This window comes from Pyricularia oryzae, chromosome 1 (genome assembly GCF_000002495.2).
Source record: "Pyricularia oryzae 70-15 chromosome 1, whole genome shotgun sequence".
NCBI classification, from domain to species: domain Eukaryota; kingdom Fungi; phylum Ascomycota; class Sordariomycetes; order Magnaporthales; family Pyriculariaceae; genus Pyricularia; species Pyricularia oryzae.
Window position 1 is genome coordinate 1261107 of NC_017844.1, and position 18784 is coordinate 1279890.

The following is an 18784-nucleotide window of genomic DNA, read 5'->3' on the forward strand; positions in this document are numbered from 1 at the left end:
GTAGCCGACAAACAAACAAAGCGTTAGTTCAAGGTCACGTAATGGGGCAAGAGAGAGCCGGGCAGGGTCTAACTTACCAATCTTTTTCATTTCCGAGACTGGCACTATTTAATTAGATAGATGGTTGCACGATGTATTCTGAATTTCCCAATCAATCCGTATAGAATAGAATGAAAGCTGTTTGTCATTTCGTCATCTGCGGCCGAACATTAAACCTTACCCCTAGTCTCTAGAATGACCTCCCAAATTCTTGGAATAGCTTCCTAATCCACACGCCCACCACACAAATTGGCCGTGCGCCCTGTGCCTGCAAGAAACCCACGCAACGCATCCGCACCATTGTTATTTACCCCAACCCAGTTTATGGTGCGCTGGAATTAATGGCAACCGCCACAGAATAAATGGATAAATGGATAATTTACGCATTGCATAGCTCAATCGTTGTATTTTCTATTTGGTGCGTTGCGTTTGTAGCTTTCTTGCAGCCACAGGGCGCACGGCCAGTTTGGGTGGCGGGGGTGTCGATCAGGAAGTCATTCTAAGCATTGGGGAGGTCTTTCTAGAGGTAAGGAACATTAAGCCTTTTCAACTCAGCCCTCCTAAACGTTAATTTATTACCCCCTGGTTTGTTCGTCTGGCCCCGTTTTGACGTAACCTCGCTTAGCCGCTCCAACGCCGCCTCCGGCCTCTGTGCTTGTAAAAGGGCCACCTGATAATCCTACGAAGAAATAACTCGTGTTTTTGACGGCTATTCTACACAGTAGTTCTGTGAGGTGACATGGATCTGATCAAAATACATGCAATTCTATGGTCAGAATCGGTGCAATAGGTATAGCCTTGAAAAAGACCTGTGCACCACCAATCACGTGGAGTTCAGAAGCCACACCTCCGGTAAGGCTTATCACGTAAGCCCAAAGCTCCACCAATTGAACCGCGGTCACGCGGTTCAATTTAATTTCAGAGCTTACACTAGACACCCTTGCTTGCCAGCTATACGGCTTTGCGGCCAATCAAACTGGCCAAAATGATTCCCTCGTTTTGGTCTGAGGACAATTTGTTAATTTGCGTCGCTCGTGACGGTATTGGCACAGCAAGCGCACTGCGGGGGCACTGTACACGCAAAAAGTGTGGTAGTTAATAGGTGCGGTTATTTCACAGCAACGTTCTGTTAGATTACAACCATATGGGCCTGTTATAATTTCTTTATTTTTGTGACACACAATGGCTAACAACCGCGAATTACATATTTTGTTAATATTGATCCTTATATAAGGCGGAGACCCAAATTAGCCTGCATGCACACACATTCGAAATCCGGCAGAGCCGGTCTATTTACCTGATGACAAAATAAATTCCAATCACAAATCTTTCGCAATTATAATATATGTAGAATCGTTGTATAAAAACCTCACAATTTTGCAGAAACGAATAGCCCTGCGTCAGGTTTGTATATGGACGTACATCCCGGGTTGTTACCGCGGAGATTTTCGTGGCCAAATTTCGCGGCTGTTGAGCACCTTATACTGTTAGACGAACTAGTCTAGTTGGGATTTAGCAGTTCGTTGTTGTGCAATCGGCACATTTTTAAAATAGTGTCCATTTCTAAAAAGAAAGGTTCGGACAATTAATTAAAACAAATAAATCAAATATACAAGACGTACCGTTATAAAGCCCTAAGAGTTTTGCTTACATATAATACTGAGTATTAGCGGTCGGCGAGCGGCTTTTATAATTGCAGCCATCCCGTGTCTTCGCCATGTATGTTTTGGGTTGATGTAGTAAATTAGGCTTTAATGCAGCCACATACCGAGAAGTTGACCACCCAGGATACAAGGCGTTCATTCCTTCGATATGTTTGGCCTACGTCATATCTCCGGTCACTGGCATAATCCTATCGCAGAACTTTACAGGATCGCAACGCCATGGCCATCGGAATAAAGAACAAGCTGGTACAAAAGGACCGCTTCTTGCCTGAATGCTTCTAAAGCTGATAAAGAAATCCAATAGACGAGCCGGCATGTCGGTTAAGGAAACTCGGAGGTTGCGGCAGTCACTTGCTATGCTTGATATAAGACTAGGTAGCCTGTTTTTAGCTTGTGTGAAATGTTTAATATTTGATTATCAAGGTTTAAACTGTTCAATCGCCAGTTGGATCCCTTCTATGTCTCCTATGAAGACGCCAACAGAGGTTCGTGATTTCCATCCCCGTCCTTCACAGTAGCCGCACAGACCGGGCAAGGTTTAGATGATTTTCACCCTGTAGCTTGCGTGCACTCAGCTTTTGAACCTATACCTACAAGACCACGGATAGGTAATACGTCCGTTAGCCCAGGCAGTGAAGTGCTCGGCATAACGGCGTCGATTTCCCGACATAGCCAGAAACCGTCCATCCATCGTGGCCACGGGGAAGAGTGGCGGAGGTAAAGTGGTTGAAGTCACATCACCCAACAGCGATGCCAAGCCAGTCTCAGTGCGACCTGTTTATGCCGGTGAGAGACACAGGCCGGGCGAATCATGGACTATTCGTTCTCCTCAACCACTGGCACACAGCGCTCGACGTCATCCAGAGTACTATCTTTAGCTTCAGCCAACTCTCAGCGGCATCATAACCTGAAAGGAATGGAGGAAAGGGGCACCAGACGAGGCGTGTTGGTCACCCTAGAAGAGGCACAGATCGGCGTGGGCTGCGTGGGCCACGTGTTTGCCTTTGAGGATGGCATCGCACCCGAAATCTTGAGCCTACTTAAAACACTCGGCTGCGGGCTGCGGCTGGCTAGTGCCAGCACGGCGGCCGAGATGGAAGCCTGTTGCGTCGACGTAGGCCACCTGTGGTTGACCGGCATCCATTTCAGTGACCCGTTCACTGCCACTGTCGGCTGCCAGGTGCTCGACATTGTAGCGCGTGACTGAATGGTTGGAAAGGCAGGAGTCCGCGATGTGTAGTTGCGACGAAGACTGTTTGAGTCGTAGCCAAAGTACTGGTGTTGTTCGTTGCACTCCATAATGCTGTGTGATGAATAGCTCGTCGTGTTATCAACTGGATGCTTGGAATGTTCCGTGTCCAATCAGCTATACATCGTACGGGGAATTGGTGCATGAGGCCGGTTTATATAATCGGCTCCATTTCTCACGTGCGCCATGGATCCGGGGCTCGGATTAGCCGTCCCTTTGCCCCAGGTCCGAATATAGTAGCGGCGTTTCATGCCTTGACTCGGCCTGGACTTATTATCTGGCCCTATTATGCAAACGCGTGACCCGACAACTTTTGTTAGAGGCAAATCGTTTGTTTTATCATTTTATCTGTAACTTTAAACTTCTAAATTTAGCGAGCAAACAAGCAACCAATACTATTTTCCTCTGCCGATCGTAACGCCTCTGAGTTTAAATCCCGGCAGGTTGGACACATGGTCAAGTGGAGATGGCAGTGTTTATCCAAAATGTTTGCTTAGCCCTCTGTTGTCAAGCCAACAAAACCCTATAACCACCCTAGAGTGTACCCTCCGCCATCCATACCCTCCACCCCGACAAGGAATCCAGGATGCGTCTTCCAACCATCGCGGCCAGGCCATAACTTTAAAGACCGTCAGCTCATACGAGCTGCTTTAGAGGTCGAATAATTATATTTGCATATGATATACTTTACAAACCCTAATTGTTTAACCAACTTGTAATATCGTGTATGTTAGCTGCATCCAAGGCCCGCCAAAACCTGAAAATGAGTATAACCCGGCCCAGCCCGCGGCGCCCGTGGGCCGAGCCGGGCCCCCCACAAACTATACATTGGCCAGTCCACGGGTAGCCCGCCCCACCTACTTGGGCCGACGCGGGGCCCCGTGGGTGGGTTTTGGATCTTTTCCCGCGCAGGACTGGCCCGTCAGGACTGGGATCCCGCGCGCCATTTTTTCTACGGATAGCCTTTCTTTAGGACTCATCCAGAGTAGTGTTTGTTTCGGGGTTTAGGGCTCGCAGGGTCGCCATTGCTCGTAATTGGATGGTAGTTGACATGCTCGTCTTTGTCCAATTGAAGCACAGAAGAGGGAAATAATCTTTTGAGGTTGCTCGTCAGTGAACGCAATTTGCTTAGTCCCTGCTTAATGCTTCTGCACTCCAGAGCCCGCACCTAGTTTAACATTTCCGCGAATGAGAGAAACCTTTTTGAATCATGGCTATGGAGCTCTCAGGTGTCTGCCCTTCACTTCCAAAGAAAAGCTCCTCGAGTCCTCTATAGAATCCCTGGTCTCGATTTCATGATAAGGACGATAAGTAGCGATGGTGACGTGTTTAGAGCTCACGCAATGGCATTTCTCCGTCACCTGCGTGACAGGTGGAGGGTGCTGTTCGGGATGTAATCATTGGTTCGTAAATAATTCAATTGGCATGGGTAAGATTGTTTACCAAATTATCCAGTTCATTGGGGCCCTTAGTCGGCTTGATCTGGTTTGAGGTGCTGGAATGATGCCATATTATTGACCGCTATGTCCGGCACTGGAGCGCGGTTTACTCCGTTATTTGTCGCGGGACCGGGGAGCGGTGTGCCAAGTTGTCCGTCGGAACGTTGTTTCGCGGGGTTCGGATGCATCCCGTAGGCATTACCGTCGCTGGGGTTGACATTATATCCGGTCTTGTATTTCGCGTATTTTCCGGATTCCGTCATCGCCTCATGGAAACTGACAGGCGAATTTCTAAATACAGCGCCGGTATTTGGCTCATTGGTTTTGGCATCGGCGATGACTTTAGTGTCGACCCGGCCGGGTATGTTGGATGTCAAATGTCTGGTTCCGTTGTCAGGGGTCTGTCAAGGGGACAAATAAACTCTGAAAGAGAGAAGAATAGAATCCAGGGTCGGAGCCAGTCTATGTTGTCCAGAGCTATAACGCTGCAGGTCGTGGGGGTGGGAGTTACGGGCGCCCTATGCTGTCGCTCTTTGCATCCACTAAATGTCGAAAAATGACGAGGCATATTCCAGACGCGCTTATATCGCAAGCATTACGCTGGGCGGGCTAATTCTTATTCTGCCGTGTCTCACAACACTCCTTGCCTGAGCAGCCAACTCTCTCCCGTACACAAAATTTTCAGTATGGGCGCACGGACCATGCTGTTAACGTTTGCGCGGGACTTCCGCCTGTAGCCCTAACAGGCGCGCACACACGAAAAACTCTTCAACCTGTCGCCCTAAGCACCGTCACTACACGGAACGCCTTTCCTCGCAACACCCATGTATAATCGACAGATCTCCCCTTTGACGAGTTTTCCACTGATCGCGGTGAAGGAAGAGTCCGATCGGCGGTTCGGCGCGCCACCCGCATAGAGGCGCACAAGACAAGGCCCAATCTCGCGATGCGAGCCAGCGTGGCACAAAAAACTTTGCCAGCCGGAAAGGCAGGCGTCCTTCCCCGGAAGGCTAGACAATACGGTTTAAAAGAAAGGGAAATTAGGCTGAGAACCACCCGACGGTTCTTCGAATCGACAGGGCACCCTCTCACCCCCTCACACCTTCTGGGATTGCCTGCAGCGAGGAGGTAGTGCCGTTACGGGGGTTGGTTAGTTGTACGTGGACCGGAAGCACTGTGCCGGCGCGGCAGTCTCCAAAGGGTCCCGACAGCAAGACGTGGTCGGCCCATTGCTGGAGACGGCTTTGGGTAACGGGAAGCAAGAAACGTGGGCACGGCCTTGGTTCGCACCCTTGGTACACCCCGTGGACGGTGGGCCGTGGTGGAATAGTGTGACTGAGGCGCCCCATGCTTCTCACTCGCACTGGGAATCTGCGCCGGGTCTGGAGGACGGGAAGAACTCGATTGCATTCATGTCCACATTGTGGCGCTGGGCTAGCCCAGGAACCAACGGGGGACTAAGCTGTGGATGGACATGTACGGGGTGTCGCCGGCTTTTCGAAGCTTTCTACTCGCACTAGGGACGTACACCGGGGCAGATGATGTCGTCGGCATGTTAGGCGGAAGAGACGCTATTTTAGCCGGAGAGGACGGATGCGCGCGTCGGTCTACCAAGAGGCCTTTTTGTGGATGCGGTAGGTTTAAGGTGCAAACCTTGTATTTACGTGGCAGGCTGGGTATCCAGCGACTAGGAGGGCTCTAGCTGGCCTGTCCGTTAGAGGGTCTGGTCCAACCCTGTGACTATAATTTACTGTAGGAAATGCAAGGTTAGAGGCGACGCGCCGCGTTCGTCCCAATGGGCCTTTCTGGAGTTCCATAACCTTGTCGATCTACTCCGAAAATAAAGTACCGAGGTTCGGGTCCGTTGGTGCCCTGGGCACCAGGGAATCCCGGGAAACGACCGGGCTGACGAGCTGGCCAAGGCCGGCTCCGCCGGACCGCCGGACCCAGACCCGAGGGCTCAGCAAACCACGTATAGCGGTGCCGGCACGGTCCTCAAAACCATTCTTTCGAATATAAAGAAGGACTGGTGGCGTAAAAAACTCTGTGAACGGTCCCCCGCATATAGGGAATGGAAATTCCAATATACACCGAGAAAGGAGCCCGAGGAACTGCGTTTGCCAAAACCCCTACTGGGCCATTATTTGGCCATGAGGACCGGCCACGGCGATTTCAAAGCCTACCATGACCGTTTCAACCACCAGGATGCAAACACCTCGTGTGCCTGGTGCTGGAAGCGGACCTCCCCTGAACACCCGGTGCACTGCCGCTTTTCGCGGGCGGTGTGGAGAAACTGGCCGTGGCCTGACAACGACCGGCCGGTCGGGCCGCCAGACCGCGCCCAACGCCGCAAATTCTTCCAGACAAGCCTCGGGCAACCGACAAGCTTTCAGGCGTTTTCGATAGCCACCAACTATTTCAGCGCCCGCCCCAGAGCGGCCCGCCAGCGCCCCGCGCGCCACGAACGCACTTTACGCCTAGGGACACCGATCGTAAACGACTCGAACTCAGACGAGGAATAGACTTACTGCCTTTTCACCCACACTTCACGGCACAAGCCGTCAGACGAACCCTCCGTGCACCTTAGGCACGGGGTCGCGTCAGTGAACTATCCCCCTAAGCAGGACCGGGCCCGAACCCGGTCAGGCACGATCCGCCTCTGCCCTCCTTGTTTTCCCCCTGTGTAAATAAAGAAAATAGAACGCGCGCCGAGATACCCCTCGGGAGGTTGCTAACGGCCGGCTAACAAGCCGGGCCGAGCCCGGCGTTAAATAATACTACTACTACTACTACTACTACTACTTGCCTGAGCAGCGTCGACTTCCTTGGATTACTTTCACTCATCTACTGTGAAGCGTTGTGTGCATGATAGACATTTGAGCATTTTGCCCTGTGCAATTCCGTTCAACAGCCAGGCAAGGCTTTCAAATCGCTTTATCACAGGCACGTTGCGCTACGGCGGTTGAAGGTCTAGCATGTGTCCGACGAAACCTTTAAGCCGCCTTGTGTTGGTACGCGATGCAGGACGCTCTGGCTTCTTGCGTTGACAGGATCGAGGGACCCGAGGGACCTACAAGCGGGGTTCACATGTTTTGCTTTTGGATTAATTACCACGTTTGGAAAAGAGTGAGGGGAAACATTGACTTTCCCCATGTAGGGCGCGGATTTTAGCATCGCCCGGGGAGATAATAACCGCGTGGGTCTTGCCACGACATGAGATCAGACACGCCATTCCAGCTCTGTTGGGCAGAATTTTGACTGCTGTCAGTGTTGCTTTTCGTCTCATGGTTTCCGTTGGACCCGTGGGATGCAGCAGTTTAAACATTGCATGTGTGGATAAGTCGAGCTACGGTTTTGCTGGTGAGAAAGGCGGGGTATGAAACGCTTCCCATTAAGCCAGATCTCATCCAAAAGGGCACTATTTCTCTGTCTTCCAGTCCAATGAGCTTGAGGGCAAGTGGTCTGCGGAGGTTCCCGAAAGCCCCTGCCTCGGACCTGGTAGATTCGCCGAGGGAGCTCAGGGGACCCTTTTCAGGTGGCCGCGGACGGCCAACGTTGAGATCCGCAATTCGTCCAATGGGTTTGGGTCTAAGTTTGTAAGAAAACCTAAGATCAAGACTACTTTGGTAAAATGCTTCAAGGTGGTTTGCCGATTTGCGTCTTAAGTTTCTTATCTCATTCTTTCTATATAGTTAAATATGAGGCGAATATTATCAAACATCCCTCAAACAATCCCATTGGTCGAGCTGCGGAGGTTGGTCTTAAGTTATGAGATGGCGTTTGTATGCAGTGACGTATTTTGGGGAGATCAAAGCTGCTTACGTTGTCTGTTGCTGATTATCTATAAGTACAGCAACGGGTGATGCCATCTCCAATGGTCAGGAATCAGGAATCTCAGTACTCACGAATTCACAAGCCCTGCGAACCTATCTTATTCATATCAAAATCAACTCTAGGAAAGTTTTGTATACTTGCCTCTTTTCTCCCCAGCTATCATCAACCATGCCCACAGTCACGATCAAAGACGACGGAGAGCTGATGCAGCTCGCATCATCAATCCACACAGCTGCCGCCAACATCAAGGCCTTTTGCGAAACTGAAGGTCTCCAGCAGCCATCCTCGTCTTTGGTTCCAAAGGTGCCACGGACCCTCCACAACGCGCCGTATTTCGAGGACAGGGATGCGCTCCTCGCCGCGGCCGAGCAGCTCATCCGTCTGGTCCGTGGACCGAGGGAGCATTTGATCGCTCTGAGCTTTGAGCACAACGCGACGGCCTCTCTGCAAATTATTATGAAGTACAGTCTGGCCAGGCACGTGCCGCTCAAAGGCACCACTACATACGGCGCCATCGCCCAAGCAGTGGGCAAAAAGGAGGTTACGCCGGCGCTGGTTGGGCGGGTCCTCGAACACGCTGCGACTTTCGACCTGTTCGATGTTAGGAGCGGCGGCGTCGTGTCGCACAATATCACCTCGTCTCTCCTCGTCACCGATCCCGACCTCGAATCCTGGATGGAAATCAACGCCACAGTGGCCTACCCCGCTGGTGCAGCCATTGTAAAAGCCTTGGAGACGTACGGTTATAGCCCGGAGGTAGATGAGGCTCCGTTTGGAGTTTCGATCGGACGCAAGATTGGTCAATTTGAGCAATACCGAGAGCCGAGGGCGGACGGGAAACGATACCACGAAATCTTTGCCCGTGCCATGAAGGGCATCGGCGCCGAGGGCAATTACGATTACCAGCACGTCGTTGACGGCGGCTACCCTTGGCACGAGCTGGAAAAGGGTGCTGGTCACCTGGTGGTGGATATCGGCGGCGGAACGGGCCACGTTTCGGTGGCCGTTGCCAAAAGATACAGAGGCCTCAGGTTCGAAGTCCAGGACCTCCCAGAGACCATCGAGATGGGCGAGCAGCTGTGCCCGGTGGAGCTGAAGGACCGAATCAAGTTCCGCCCCAACGACTTTATGACGCCGCAAACCCCACGACGGGATGTCCAGGACGAGGGCGTTGCGTATTTTTGCCGTTGGATCCTCCACGATTGGAGTGACAAGTATGCGAGCAAGATCCTGCAGGGACTCGTGTGTGCTCTCCGACCACAAGACCGAATTATTATCAACGAGGTCCTTGTCCCCGAACCTGGGACGGACCGCCACAAGGCGCGAAGGGTGCAGTAAGTCACGTTTTCCCAAGTAACCACGTACATTGCACTTGAACACTAACAAGATTATGATAAATTAGTGATGGCGACTTGCTAATGTATATGAACCTCAACGGGCGCGAGCGAAATATTGGAGCGTTTGAGGAACTGGGCAAATCCGTGACTCCTCAGTTGAGAGTGCACAGAGTTCACCACCTGACGCAGGGTGCGCTTTCCATCATTGAGATGGTCCGGGTCGACTCTACTTTGTAGCTGCCTTGGGCTGTTGCGTTCATTTACAAGTGGGCAGTCTACTAAGGTGCCTATTCAGAAGACTTTTGCGATGGAGTCATGGCTGGTGTGGGTCGAGTAGCCTGAGGTGTTGGCAATAACTTTTTGGAGAGATTCAACACTCTTGCGGATTCCTTTGTGAAAGTAAGCTTGTTTTGAACCCGTACATAATACGAAGTGGATCATTGCCTTTGGGTGTGACTGGAACGCCGGAGCGGTCGGGTGTTGGTACAAGCCCGTGTGTTCCAGGTGACCTATGCTATCGACAGGCATAATTGCTATGCCATTATCTCAACCTGCGTGAAAGCCGTCAGATAGAGAGCGCATTTCAAGCTTTCAGGAATTGCGCTACCTGTCTTGTGTCAGAATTGTATATTTGTGTCCCAATTCACCTTGAAATTTAAGGTTCCAACGGTCGCTCGCCCTATGTTGAACTCCCAAGATTTTGCATGCGTTTCACATGCGTTTTGCAGCAATGTCGCCTGCGATGTAAAAAAAGAAAAACTTATTCCAGGTCGTATTGTTCACGTACAGACAGCAATTGGATAAATCTGGCCTTCTACACGCGGATTTGAGTATTTAATTGAGTTATTTGCCCCCCAACGCTATCCATCCCACACCTAATCCAACCCAACCACTCCATTTTACACGTTCAGGCAACCTCCGCAATATTCAGGATCTATTGCCCATTTTAACTTTGACAGTTATCATATTTACGATGAAGTTTCTCTATACTATGTTCGTCTTTCTAGCCCCGACGCTAGTCATTGCCATTTCCGGGAAATGCCAAGCTGCAATCAATAATTGCAACTCTAGATGCAACAAGAAAACCGTAAGCGAAGTTTTCTTGGGGGCCACATGGGACATAACCTCCCCTTCTAGCCTACCATAGATTTTCTTTGGCTTGCAAATTCCGTTGCCTTTTACCACTTGCTTCGTCCAGTCTTTTGCAATTGTTTTCTTGTATTCGGGCCGATTCACTGACAAAAACTTTGGTTCATTCTTATAGATAATCAACACTTGCGAGGGGGATGAACGATTGGGCGTATCCCAGTGCAAATGCGGTTAAAGGCGTAAATTGGGCGGCGGGATACGGGGATTTGTGTTACTGTGATTTATGAGCAATATAACGAATATCCCAAAAAAAAAAAAACCACACGGCAGTGTTAGTATTGCCATTCAACGGTTTTAAATATACTGCTCGCTATTTGCGTGTGCAAATTCTCCATTTTCATTTTTCGTCGCTGGCGCCATTCTTTTATTGCTGTAAGATGAACGCACAAAGAAAAAGAAAAGGCGGAATGATAAACGCAATGGCCAGACTATATAATGACACCGTCAAACGTTAAACCTCATTGCAGAAACTGCCTCTCTCGCGTTTGACTTGTTAATTAGTTTGTTTTGCTGTTCATTATTCCTTTCTTCTATGTTGACAGGGCAGATGACTACGGTGAAGTCAGTCCAATTGGATCTCACTCAGTACTCGCATATATTTGGAAGAACCAGACACGGCGGGCTAAATAAATAGCTGACTTTGTTTAAATATCCCTCAATACTGTAATGGTTCATCTCTTTTGGCCAAATACGCCCGATTTACCACCATTATTTTGATGTCGAGACGTGCAGGAGCCAGATGCTTGGACCCCACGACATTTACTCACAAGAAGAACTCTGCTCATGTTCTTCTCTCATGTTCCTGATGATGCGCACTAAATTTTGGTGCGACCCTAGAACTCCTAGCGGCGACATTGGTAGGCTGCGGCTGAGAGGCTCATCATGCGAAACCACCTTATGGTCAGCCCGGTTTGCTCAAGGGCCGTCTTGGCATTTGCTTCCTTGGGCGGAATCCGCTGGTCCGTGAAGTTCAGCCCTTGATCAGGGACATCAAACGGGGCAACTTCTTAATTTCAGATCATGTTGCCGGCGCGCGGCGCTGGGACCCCGTGTTTTCTTTTCCCTCGGGTCAGGGACAGCCCAAGGACCCTATAGGAAGCCACTAGTTAGAGAGGGTTGGAGAGGCATCGTCGCGGAGAGGTCAAGGATTCACTTTTACAAACTTATAAAGAAGCCACTCGTTTAGCCAGGGCAGTTTTGCAAATGGTCCTTTGCGCTTCTCGTCAAGTCTTCCCAGATTTGCTCCAATCACGCTCGGCCATGCTACGCACATTCCCTGCACTTCTTTTGGCGGTGGGCCAGCTGGCCGCCACCGTCAACGCCGCCAACATGGTCTTTGGAGCCTACGGGAACCGCAACTGCGAGGCCTGCCTCGACAAGACTTTCCAATCTTGCCCTGGGGACTACCAGACCCGGAGCTACGCGACTGTGAGTAAAAGTCACCCAACCTCCAATCGTCCTGCTCGGCGCTCAATTTCCATACTTTTCCACAAAGAGCCAAATACCCATGATACTGCATGCAATATAATATTCACGCTCGTTCTAGTGCATGTGCGCCGGCAACGGCGGCGCCAACGCCGCCACCTGCATGAGCGGCTACTGCGACCCGTCTTTCAACCACATTGTCGTCATGTCCTGGTACATGTACTGCACCATGTTCTTCAAGGAGTTGTGCCCCAGTGCCAGGGAATACTTTGACGACAAGACTTGGGACCGGCTCTGCTCGCCCGAGGAAGTTGCCAAGGGTGGAATCGGTGCGTCGGAGTCCGACTCAGGCAGTTTGGGGTCCGGCTCCTCCATCTCGGGGACCTCATCGAAAACGAAACCGGCATCTTCATCGGGTTCTGGATCCACCTCGGAGGAAGGCGTGGCGGCTCTTGGGTAAGTGGATTACAGTGCATCTTTGGTCTTGTCAATTTTCGCCCCCTCTCGAGATGATGGGACGGCCACGGTGAAGCTACTTTTGCTTGGACTAGACCTTCTAACAAAATCAAAACCGAATTAGGACTGGGAAGGCTTCGGGGCAAGAGGCAACAGGCATAAAGAAGGACAGCTCCGTCTCGTCGACCTCGAGCAAAGCGGTGGGAGCCACTGCTGCAGCAATGCCGGTATTGGGCATTATGGCCGGGCTGGGCATGGTTGTTGTAAATATGAACGGATAGCTGGTGACAAGGAGAGGGGTGAGTTCAATTGTACTACGCCAGCATATCTACCGAGCTCGGCGGTTATTCGTGCGTGGCTTGGATTCTCCTTCATAAAAATCAATTCGCATTTCCATCGCGCATCGTTCAAAGTGACTCAGTATCCAGGCAAGCATATCTTCGCAGATGGCTCAATCAGGAGTTCCGGTACCTTTCTGACTAAGGTACTATAAGTATGTTTTTCACACATAAGACATGCATCGCCACTACGGCAGTGACAGCACGGCAGAACTACCTATTCCCGCAGGGTCATTTCTACCATCTGACAAAGCTTCCCGTGGCCATGCAAGCTGCGCATCATATGCAGGCCCTAGAACGTCGGTAACAACTCGAAAGAAACGCGATGCCGAGCGGCCAATCAACCAAAGGTCGCGGCTTAGATGGAGTAGCACGGCGTAGTGAGCCAGGATGACCAACCCGACCGGTCGGCGCTGCTGGACCAGTTGGTTGAACTTGGCTGGACACCGGACGGACCAGGAAAAGGTCATTTGATGTTGATGCAGCCGCCTCCTTTGCTGCTGCAGTGGATGATGCGAAGACGAAAAGGAGAACAGACCCGAGTTGTCAAGCCCACTCTGCAACAAGCTGATTGCTTCGAGGCAGGCCTTGAGAGCCTCATCTTCCTCGCCGTTACTGCCAGCAGCTGCTGAGGCTGTGCCCGTCAGGTTCTTGGCAGGGTGCTGCTCCCTGACCCAATCCGAAAGCCCGCGCAGCTCATTGCCCTGTCCGGAAAGACTGGGTGTGTTCAGCTGCCCGACCAGCGAAATCAGCGGCCAAAGCTCCGACTCGACCAAGTGAGGCCAGGCACTCGACGCGACGACGCGCAGGCCGTTGTGCACCTGTAGGTAGTGGCAGAAGCGGTCCAAAGCAGCCTCGGAACTGGCACCACCAACATCGTCTCCCGTCCGTTGCAGGAGGCTCTCGAGCGTGTCGACAAGCAGGTGACGCCCCAACATGGAAGCGAACAGGGTTGCAGCGAGCGCGTTGGCCGCGTCGATGGTGGGCTGAAGGCCGCCCCCACCACCGCGGCGGTTGAAGAGTGAGAGGGCCCGAGTCTGTAGCCGCGAGGCCTGCGCCCGGTAGAATGCGGCCCGCTCCGGTCGCGCCAAGACCAGCTGCCGCGAGGTTATCGCCAGCACCTCGTGGAGCAGCCACGGAAAGTCCAGGGCCGCCTGCAACACCATCTTGGTTGCCGCCCTGTCAAAATCCTGGTCGATCTCGGGGTTGGATAGAGCAAAGGTGTAGTGTGCCATGAGCTCCATGTGGTCCATGTTCACCACGGAGGCCGCCGCAGACGTGTCATCCTCCCCATCAAACCGCGACTGTGGAGATCCCCCTAGGTCGACCAGGATACGAGGCTGCTGCACAGCCTCCGATGGCACTTGGTTGGGAGGGGATATGACGTTGGTATCCACGGTTGTGCCAGGAGAGGGGAGTTGTCGCAGGCTCGGTCGGTCGCCTTCATAGTGGCATGCGCGATTGGTGATGGCGCAGTTTGCACATTGTGGCCTTAGTTCATCGCACTATGGGGAGGGATAACAAATCATGTCAATTACCACCGGAGTGAGAAGCCACTGGTTTGGGAACCACATTGAACATTGATGTGCTCTGCTCATGTACCTTTTGGTGTCTCTGTTTGCATTCTTGGCAGCCGTGGCGTGACTTGCGATGAGTGCGTCGCTTCTTCATTGGCCTGGTGGGCAGCGGAATGTGCTCAGACTCGCCTGTCATCTGAATTTGTTACAATCAATGCGCTGTCTAAACCAGGCTCACCTGGTGTGGGCGGAGGGATTGCGAGGAAAATGCTATACGCGTATGGGATTCTCCAGTTGGGAATGGCAACCTGGACACGGGCAGATTACTGAAATTGGCGGGGTTTACAAACTAACGGGCTGTACATGCCCAGCGTTACCAGCAAGAAATGAACTTTACGTCAGCTTGGCGCAGTCAACCTTGGCCAATAGAAGCTGGTCTTGCTGCTCCCTAGGCGCGGCATGCGGGGCTGAGCAAGCTAGCGCTACCCGTTCTTGCCGTATAGAATCCCCGCACTGGTCGACGAATCGTTTCTCTCAAGCGTGTCTCTATACGGGTATTCACCTGGCAAGGATCTATTATACGGGTATTCACCGATCGGTGATTTCTTATACGGGTATAGAATTGTCATGGACTCATGGCAGCTAGGTGTGCAGATGGGTATATATACGGAGAGAATGCACGTCAAACAAATGCTGTCGAACGATTTTTGCCAAAAACAAGCAATCGTATGAAGTTTCGAGTGATCCTGTGCATTTCATCTCGACAAAATACAGACCATCACGCAGCACACTTCACAAAATGGAGGCACCACCAAAGTTTGTGTTTTATGCCTATGCGCCTTCGTTACCCGCGGCCATCATTTTTGTCATCGCCTTTGGTTTGTCAACCATCTGGCACATCAAGCAGCTCTGTCAATCCCGCACCTGGTACTTTATACCATTCATCATCGGATGTCTTTGTAAGTACAATCTTAGTCCTGCCAACCTCGTACCGGAGAGACCTCTAACTGCTTGGCTTCGCGCTACAGTTGAGACTGTGGGATACGTCGGCAGGGCCATCTCATCAACCGAGTCGCCCAACTTCAACAAGAACCCTTACATCATCCAGTCGGTGCTCCTGCTCCTGGGACCTACGCTCTTCGCCGCGTCAATATACATGACCCTCGGGCGCATCATCCGCCTGCTCGATGCCGGCCAGTACTCGCTGGTGCCTGCTCGCTGGATAACAAAACTTTTTGTCCTGGGCGATGTGCTCTCCTTCTTTGCCCAGGGTGCCGGTGCGTACCTAGTTCACTTGTCAGAAATAGACAATCCATGGCGAGACTTGACACAAGAGACAGAGAGGCTGATTCGATCATGATGTTGGCACAATAGGAGGTGGCTTGTTAACTACCGCAAAGACCGAAAACGACGTCGCCAAGGGCCAAAACATCATCCTCGGCGGCCTGGGCATCCAGATCCTCTTCTTCAGCTTCTTCGTCATCGCGACGGCCGCCTTCCACGTGCGCATCTACCGCAGCCCCACGACCCAGTCGCTCAACACCACGACGCTGTGGGTGCCGATGCTGTACGTCCTGTACATCGCCAGCCTCCTCATCCTGATCCGGTCCGTGTTCCGCATCGCCGAGTACTCCCAGGGCTCGAGGGGGCTGCTCATGACTCACGAGTACTTTCTTTACCTGCTCGACGCGCTACCCATGTTTGCCGTGTGTGCGCTGTTCAACTGGATGCACCCGAGCAAAGTCATTGGCAGGTGTAGTCACGTCGAGGGGGGTGGCGGAGCGGGTGTCAAGACTGAGAGCAGGCAGCGTCTGGGGGTTTAGTCCCCAAGGAGTCTGCGTTGTCTGTGTAAGACGATTGGTAGCATTGCGTTTCTTTGGTTCAGGTGCTTCGTCCTATGCTCGATAAGCCATCAGAAAGGGCTATAGTGGAGCTTTAAACGATAGAGGAAGAAGCAAATGCGTTAAATATGATATTTATCCCTTGTTTACAAGCTTCAGTCAATCTTGTTTTCTTTTCTTTAATTTTTCTCCTTGGTTTCATTTTAGTTACCCGGCAGCCTGGTCTACATTTCATTTGCAACTTTGTCAAGACCAACGTTAAACTTTACTCCGGTCTCCCACCTGTCATTTTCTAGCTAATCAATCGTTGGCCAGTAGCTTCAGCAGCGCCGAGCTCCCAGCAAGTCTTGCCCGCGCGCTCTGACACGGAGCCGGAATGATCCCAACCACCCGTCCAAAAGATTCGATGAATAATGGTTTGCACGATAATTCTCCAGACGAAAAAAACACGCGGTTAGATTCGATAGCTTGACCGGCGAGAAATTGTAAATTTGTTTTAGCAGAGAGGCTCCGTTTCTATCACAAGGGTGATTGGTAGCGGCTGCGTCTATGTACTACCTTAGGCCTGAGTTTTGCGTCATACTGAAGAGTTGGCATTTGCAATGATATCTTGGCTTCATTCCTCTTCTATAGTAAGACAGGCCCCTACCTGTTGTTACGAGGTTTGTTCTCCGTGTTCCACCTACTGTAAACCAAGTTTGCTTGGTACGCCGTAGTTTGCACTTATATCGCCATCGCGCTTGTGCCATGAGGGTTTGCGCCGGTCTGCCTGACCCCAGCACAGTAGCAATTTGATCGGGAATAATTCCAAGATCTTTTCATCTGATGCGTTGGAACAAAGTAACGTCTGCCAACTGCCGAAGTTTGCTCCCTTGAATTGGTAACTGTCAAACTGATCAAGTTAAGATGAAAATAGTTAAGGGAGTCTCAGATTACGAAGTGCATACCCTATTCAAGAACGATTCAACCTTTACCTGAAAAAGATTTTAGCCTTTTTCCCCAACAACTCTGTCTCTAAATTGAAAGTAAAATTTACATGCTGCAATCCCTAGGTGGGATAACGTTGGGCTCCACATCTCCGACCCCCCTAAAGTCCGGCCCCCTTGAAAAATGTAACGACGAAATACCCCTTTTATAAACCGATTTAAATGTAAACCTATCAACGCACAATAATACAATCATTGTCAGGCTCTCCCGGTTCGCTAACCTCTTCTCCATCGTTCAAAGCTTCTAAACAGTCCCTATTATTTTCCTGTGCTTCATAAACGTTTTTTTTGCTGACCAAAAGCTCGTTGGGATCCGGAATCACCCTTTTCCTTTTGACCGGCCGTACCGCCTCCAATTTTGCGTTTAACAAACTGATTTTTTGCTGAGCTTCAGCCAATAAGATATCCTTGGTTTCGAAGCTTTTTTGGACTTTTGCAAACAAAAGCCGTGAAGTGGCGTTACTTTTTTCGGACCGGGAAATTTCCTGTAGTTGAAGTCGAATATCTCGGGTCGTTTTAGGGGTTTTCCAAATAAGTAAAGACTGGTCGTTAATTTTTTGGGTTGGGCTTTCCGGTGTTTTATCCCTTTGGAAGCCGTTATTTTTACCTTTTTCGACGTTGGCGTTGCTATTTTCTAACAAAAAAGGGTTTAAAAGTGGTTTTGCCAAGTTCACCGGCCATAACCCCGTCGTACGCCAACCAGATTGAATGGTTTTTGCTATAAATGCTTTTGATCTGGCTTTTCGATAGCAAAGTAGAAAGTTTCGTTTCCCAACAACCGTTGAACAGCAAAACTGGTTTACAAATCCCAGGTGACGTCGATAAGCTTCCTTTAACGGCCCAAAAACCGATAAATCCAACGGTTGAAGAACGTGTGACGAATGAGGGGGTAAATATAGGAGTTGAATATTGTTTTGCAAGCAAAGAAGCATAAATTCGTCCGTTATATGTGATCCATGGCCATCCAGAACTAATAACCGCTTTTCAGGGGTTAAAGGTTGGGTATACGGAATAAACACCTTTTTTAACCATTCGATACCTGTTTCATTATTTGTCCACCCGTTTTCGGTTGCATGAAATTGCCAGGTATCGAAAGGACTTAAATCAGCTGGAAACCATTGTTGCTGTACGTTTTTCCCCTTAAATATAACGAGGGGAGGTATAACAGCCCCCGTAGCTGATACACATTCGATTATGCTCGTCCAACCCCGCGTTCCAGGCTCTTTTCGCTGTAATGGCCGGATTTTATTACGCCCTAACACCAGGCCATTAGATCCTTTGCCTTCCATTATACCTGTTTCGTCCATATTCCAACGGTTGGCCGGTTTTATAGTATCGACAACGGGATTTTTCAAATAGGACCACCAAGATTTAATTACCTCGGTTGTAGCCCCATTAACCCGGGCATTTTCTATTCGCCGGGGTCTTTGGGTTTTCAAAATTGGATATCGGGCTATAAAACGGCTAACCCAATGTTTCCCAAGGCTTTTTCTTTCTCCGGCGGCCTGAA

The 18784-nt window shown here is 50.7% G+C and overlaps 5 protein-coding genes across 5 annotated transcripts; 4 read left to right on the forward strand and 1 right to left on the reverse strand.

Annotated features, from left to right (window-relative positions):
- Positions 1 to 2514: 2514 nt before the first annotated feature.
- On the forward strand, positions 2515 to 2910 carry MGG_02285 (uncharacterized protein; the record flags this gene model as incomplete). The annotated part of the gene is made up of 1 exon (XM_003709003.1): positions 2515 to 2910. One exon carries the CDS (start codon positions 2515 to 2517, stop codon positions 2908 to 2910), a length of 396 nt encoding a protein of 131 aa, XP_003709051.1.
- Positions 2911 to 8393: 5483 nt separating this feature from the next.
- MGG_02287 (O-methyltransferase) lies at positions 8394 to 9799 on the forward strand (the record flags this gene model as incomplete). Its single annotated transcript, XM_003709004.1, has 2 exons — positions 8394 to 9559; positions 9628 to 9799. 2 exons carry the CDS (start codon positions 8394 to 8396, stop codon positions 9797 to 9799), a joined length of 1338 nt encoding a protein of 445 aa, XP_003709052.1.
- Positions 9800 to 11971: 2172 nt separating this feature from the next.
- On the forward strand, positions 11972 to 12873 carry MGG_02288 (uncharacterized protein; the record flags this gene model as incomplete). Its single annotated transcript, XM_003709005.1, has 3 exons — positions 11972 to 12139; positions 12258 to 12592; positions 12717 to 12873. 3 exons carry the CDS (start codon positions 11972 to 11974, stop codon positions 12871 to 12873), a joined length of 660 nt encoding a protein of 219 aa, XP_003709053.1.
- MGG_02289 (uncharacterized protein) lies at positions 12866 to 14767 on the reverse strand. Its single transcript, XM_003709006.1, has 2 exons — positions 14533 to 14767; positions 12866 to 14435 (listed from the first exon to the last, which is right to left on the reverse strand). The coding sequence occupies exons 1-2, from the start codon at positions 14641 to 14643 to the stop codon at positions 13119 to 13121; spliced, it is 1428 nt and encodes a 475-aa protein (XP_003709054.1). The 5' UTR covers positions 14644 to 14767; the 3' UTR covers positions 12866 to 13118.
- Positions 14768 to 15180: 413 nt separating this feature from the next.
- Positions 15181 to 16652, forward strand: MGG_02290 (uncharacterized protein; the record flags this gene model as incomplete). Its single annotated transcript, XM_003709007.1, has 4 exons — positions 15181 to 15406; positions 15476 to 15724; positions 15822 to 16269; positions 16607 to 16652. Exons 1-4 carry the CDS (start codon positions 15247 to 15249, stop codon positions 16650 to 16652), a joined length of 903 nt encoding a protein of 300 aa, XP_003709055.1. The 5' UTR covers positions 15181 to 15246.
- Positions 16653 to 18784: the final 2132 nt, after the last annotated feature.

What these genes read in the sequence shown, in the direction of transcription:
- MGG_02289 (XM_003709006.1), bottom strand. Translation starts at nt 14,643, where the DNA reads ATGACAGGCGAGTCTGAGCACATTCCGCTGCCCACCAGGCCAATGAAG. An exon ending in GCAAACAGAGACACCAAAAG is followed by an intron (nt 14,436 to 14,532) that starts GTACATGAGCAG and finishes CCCTCCCCATAG; the next exon opens with TGCGATGAACTAAGGCCACA.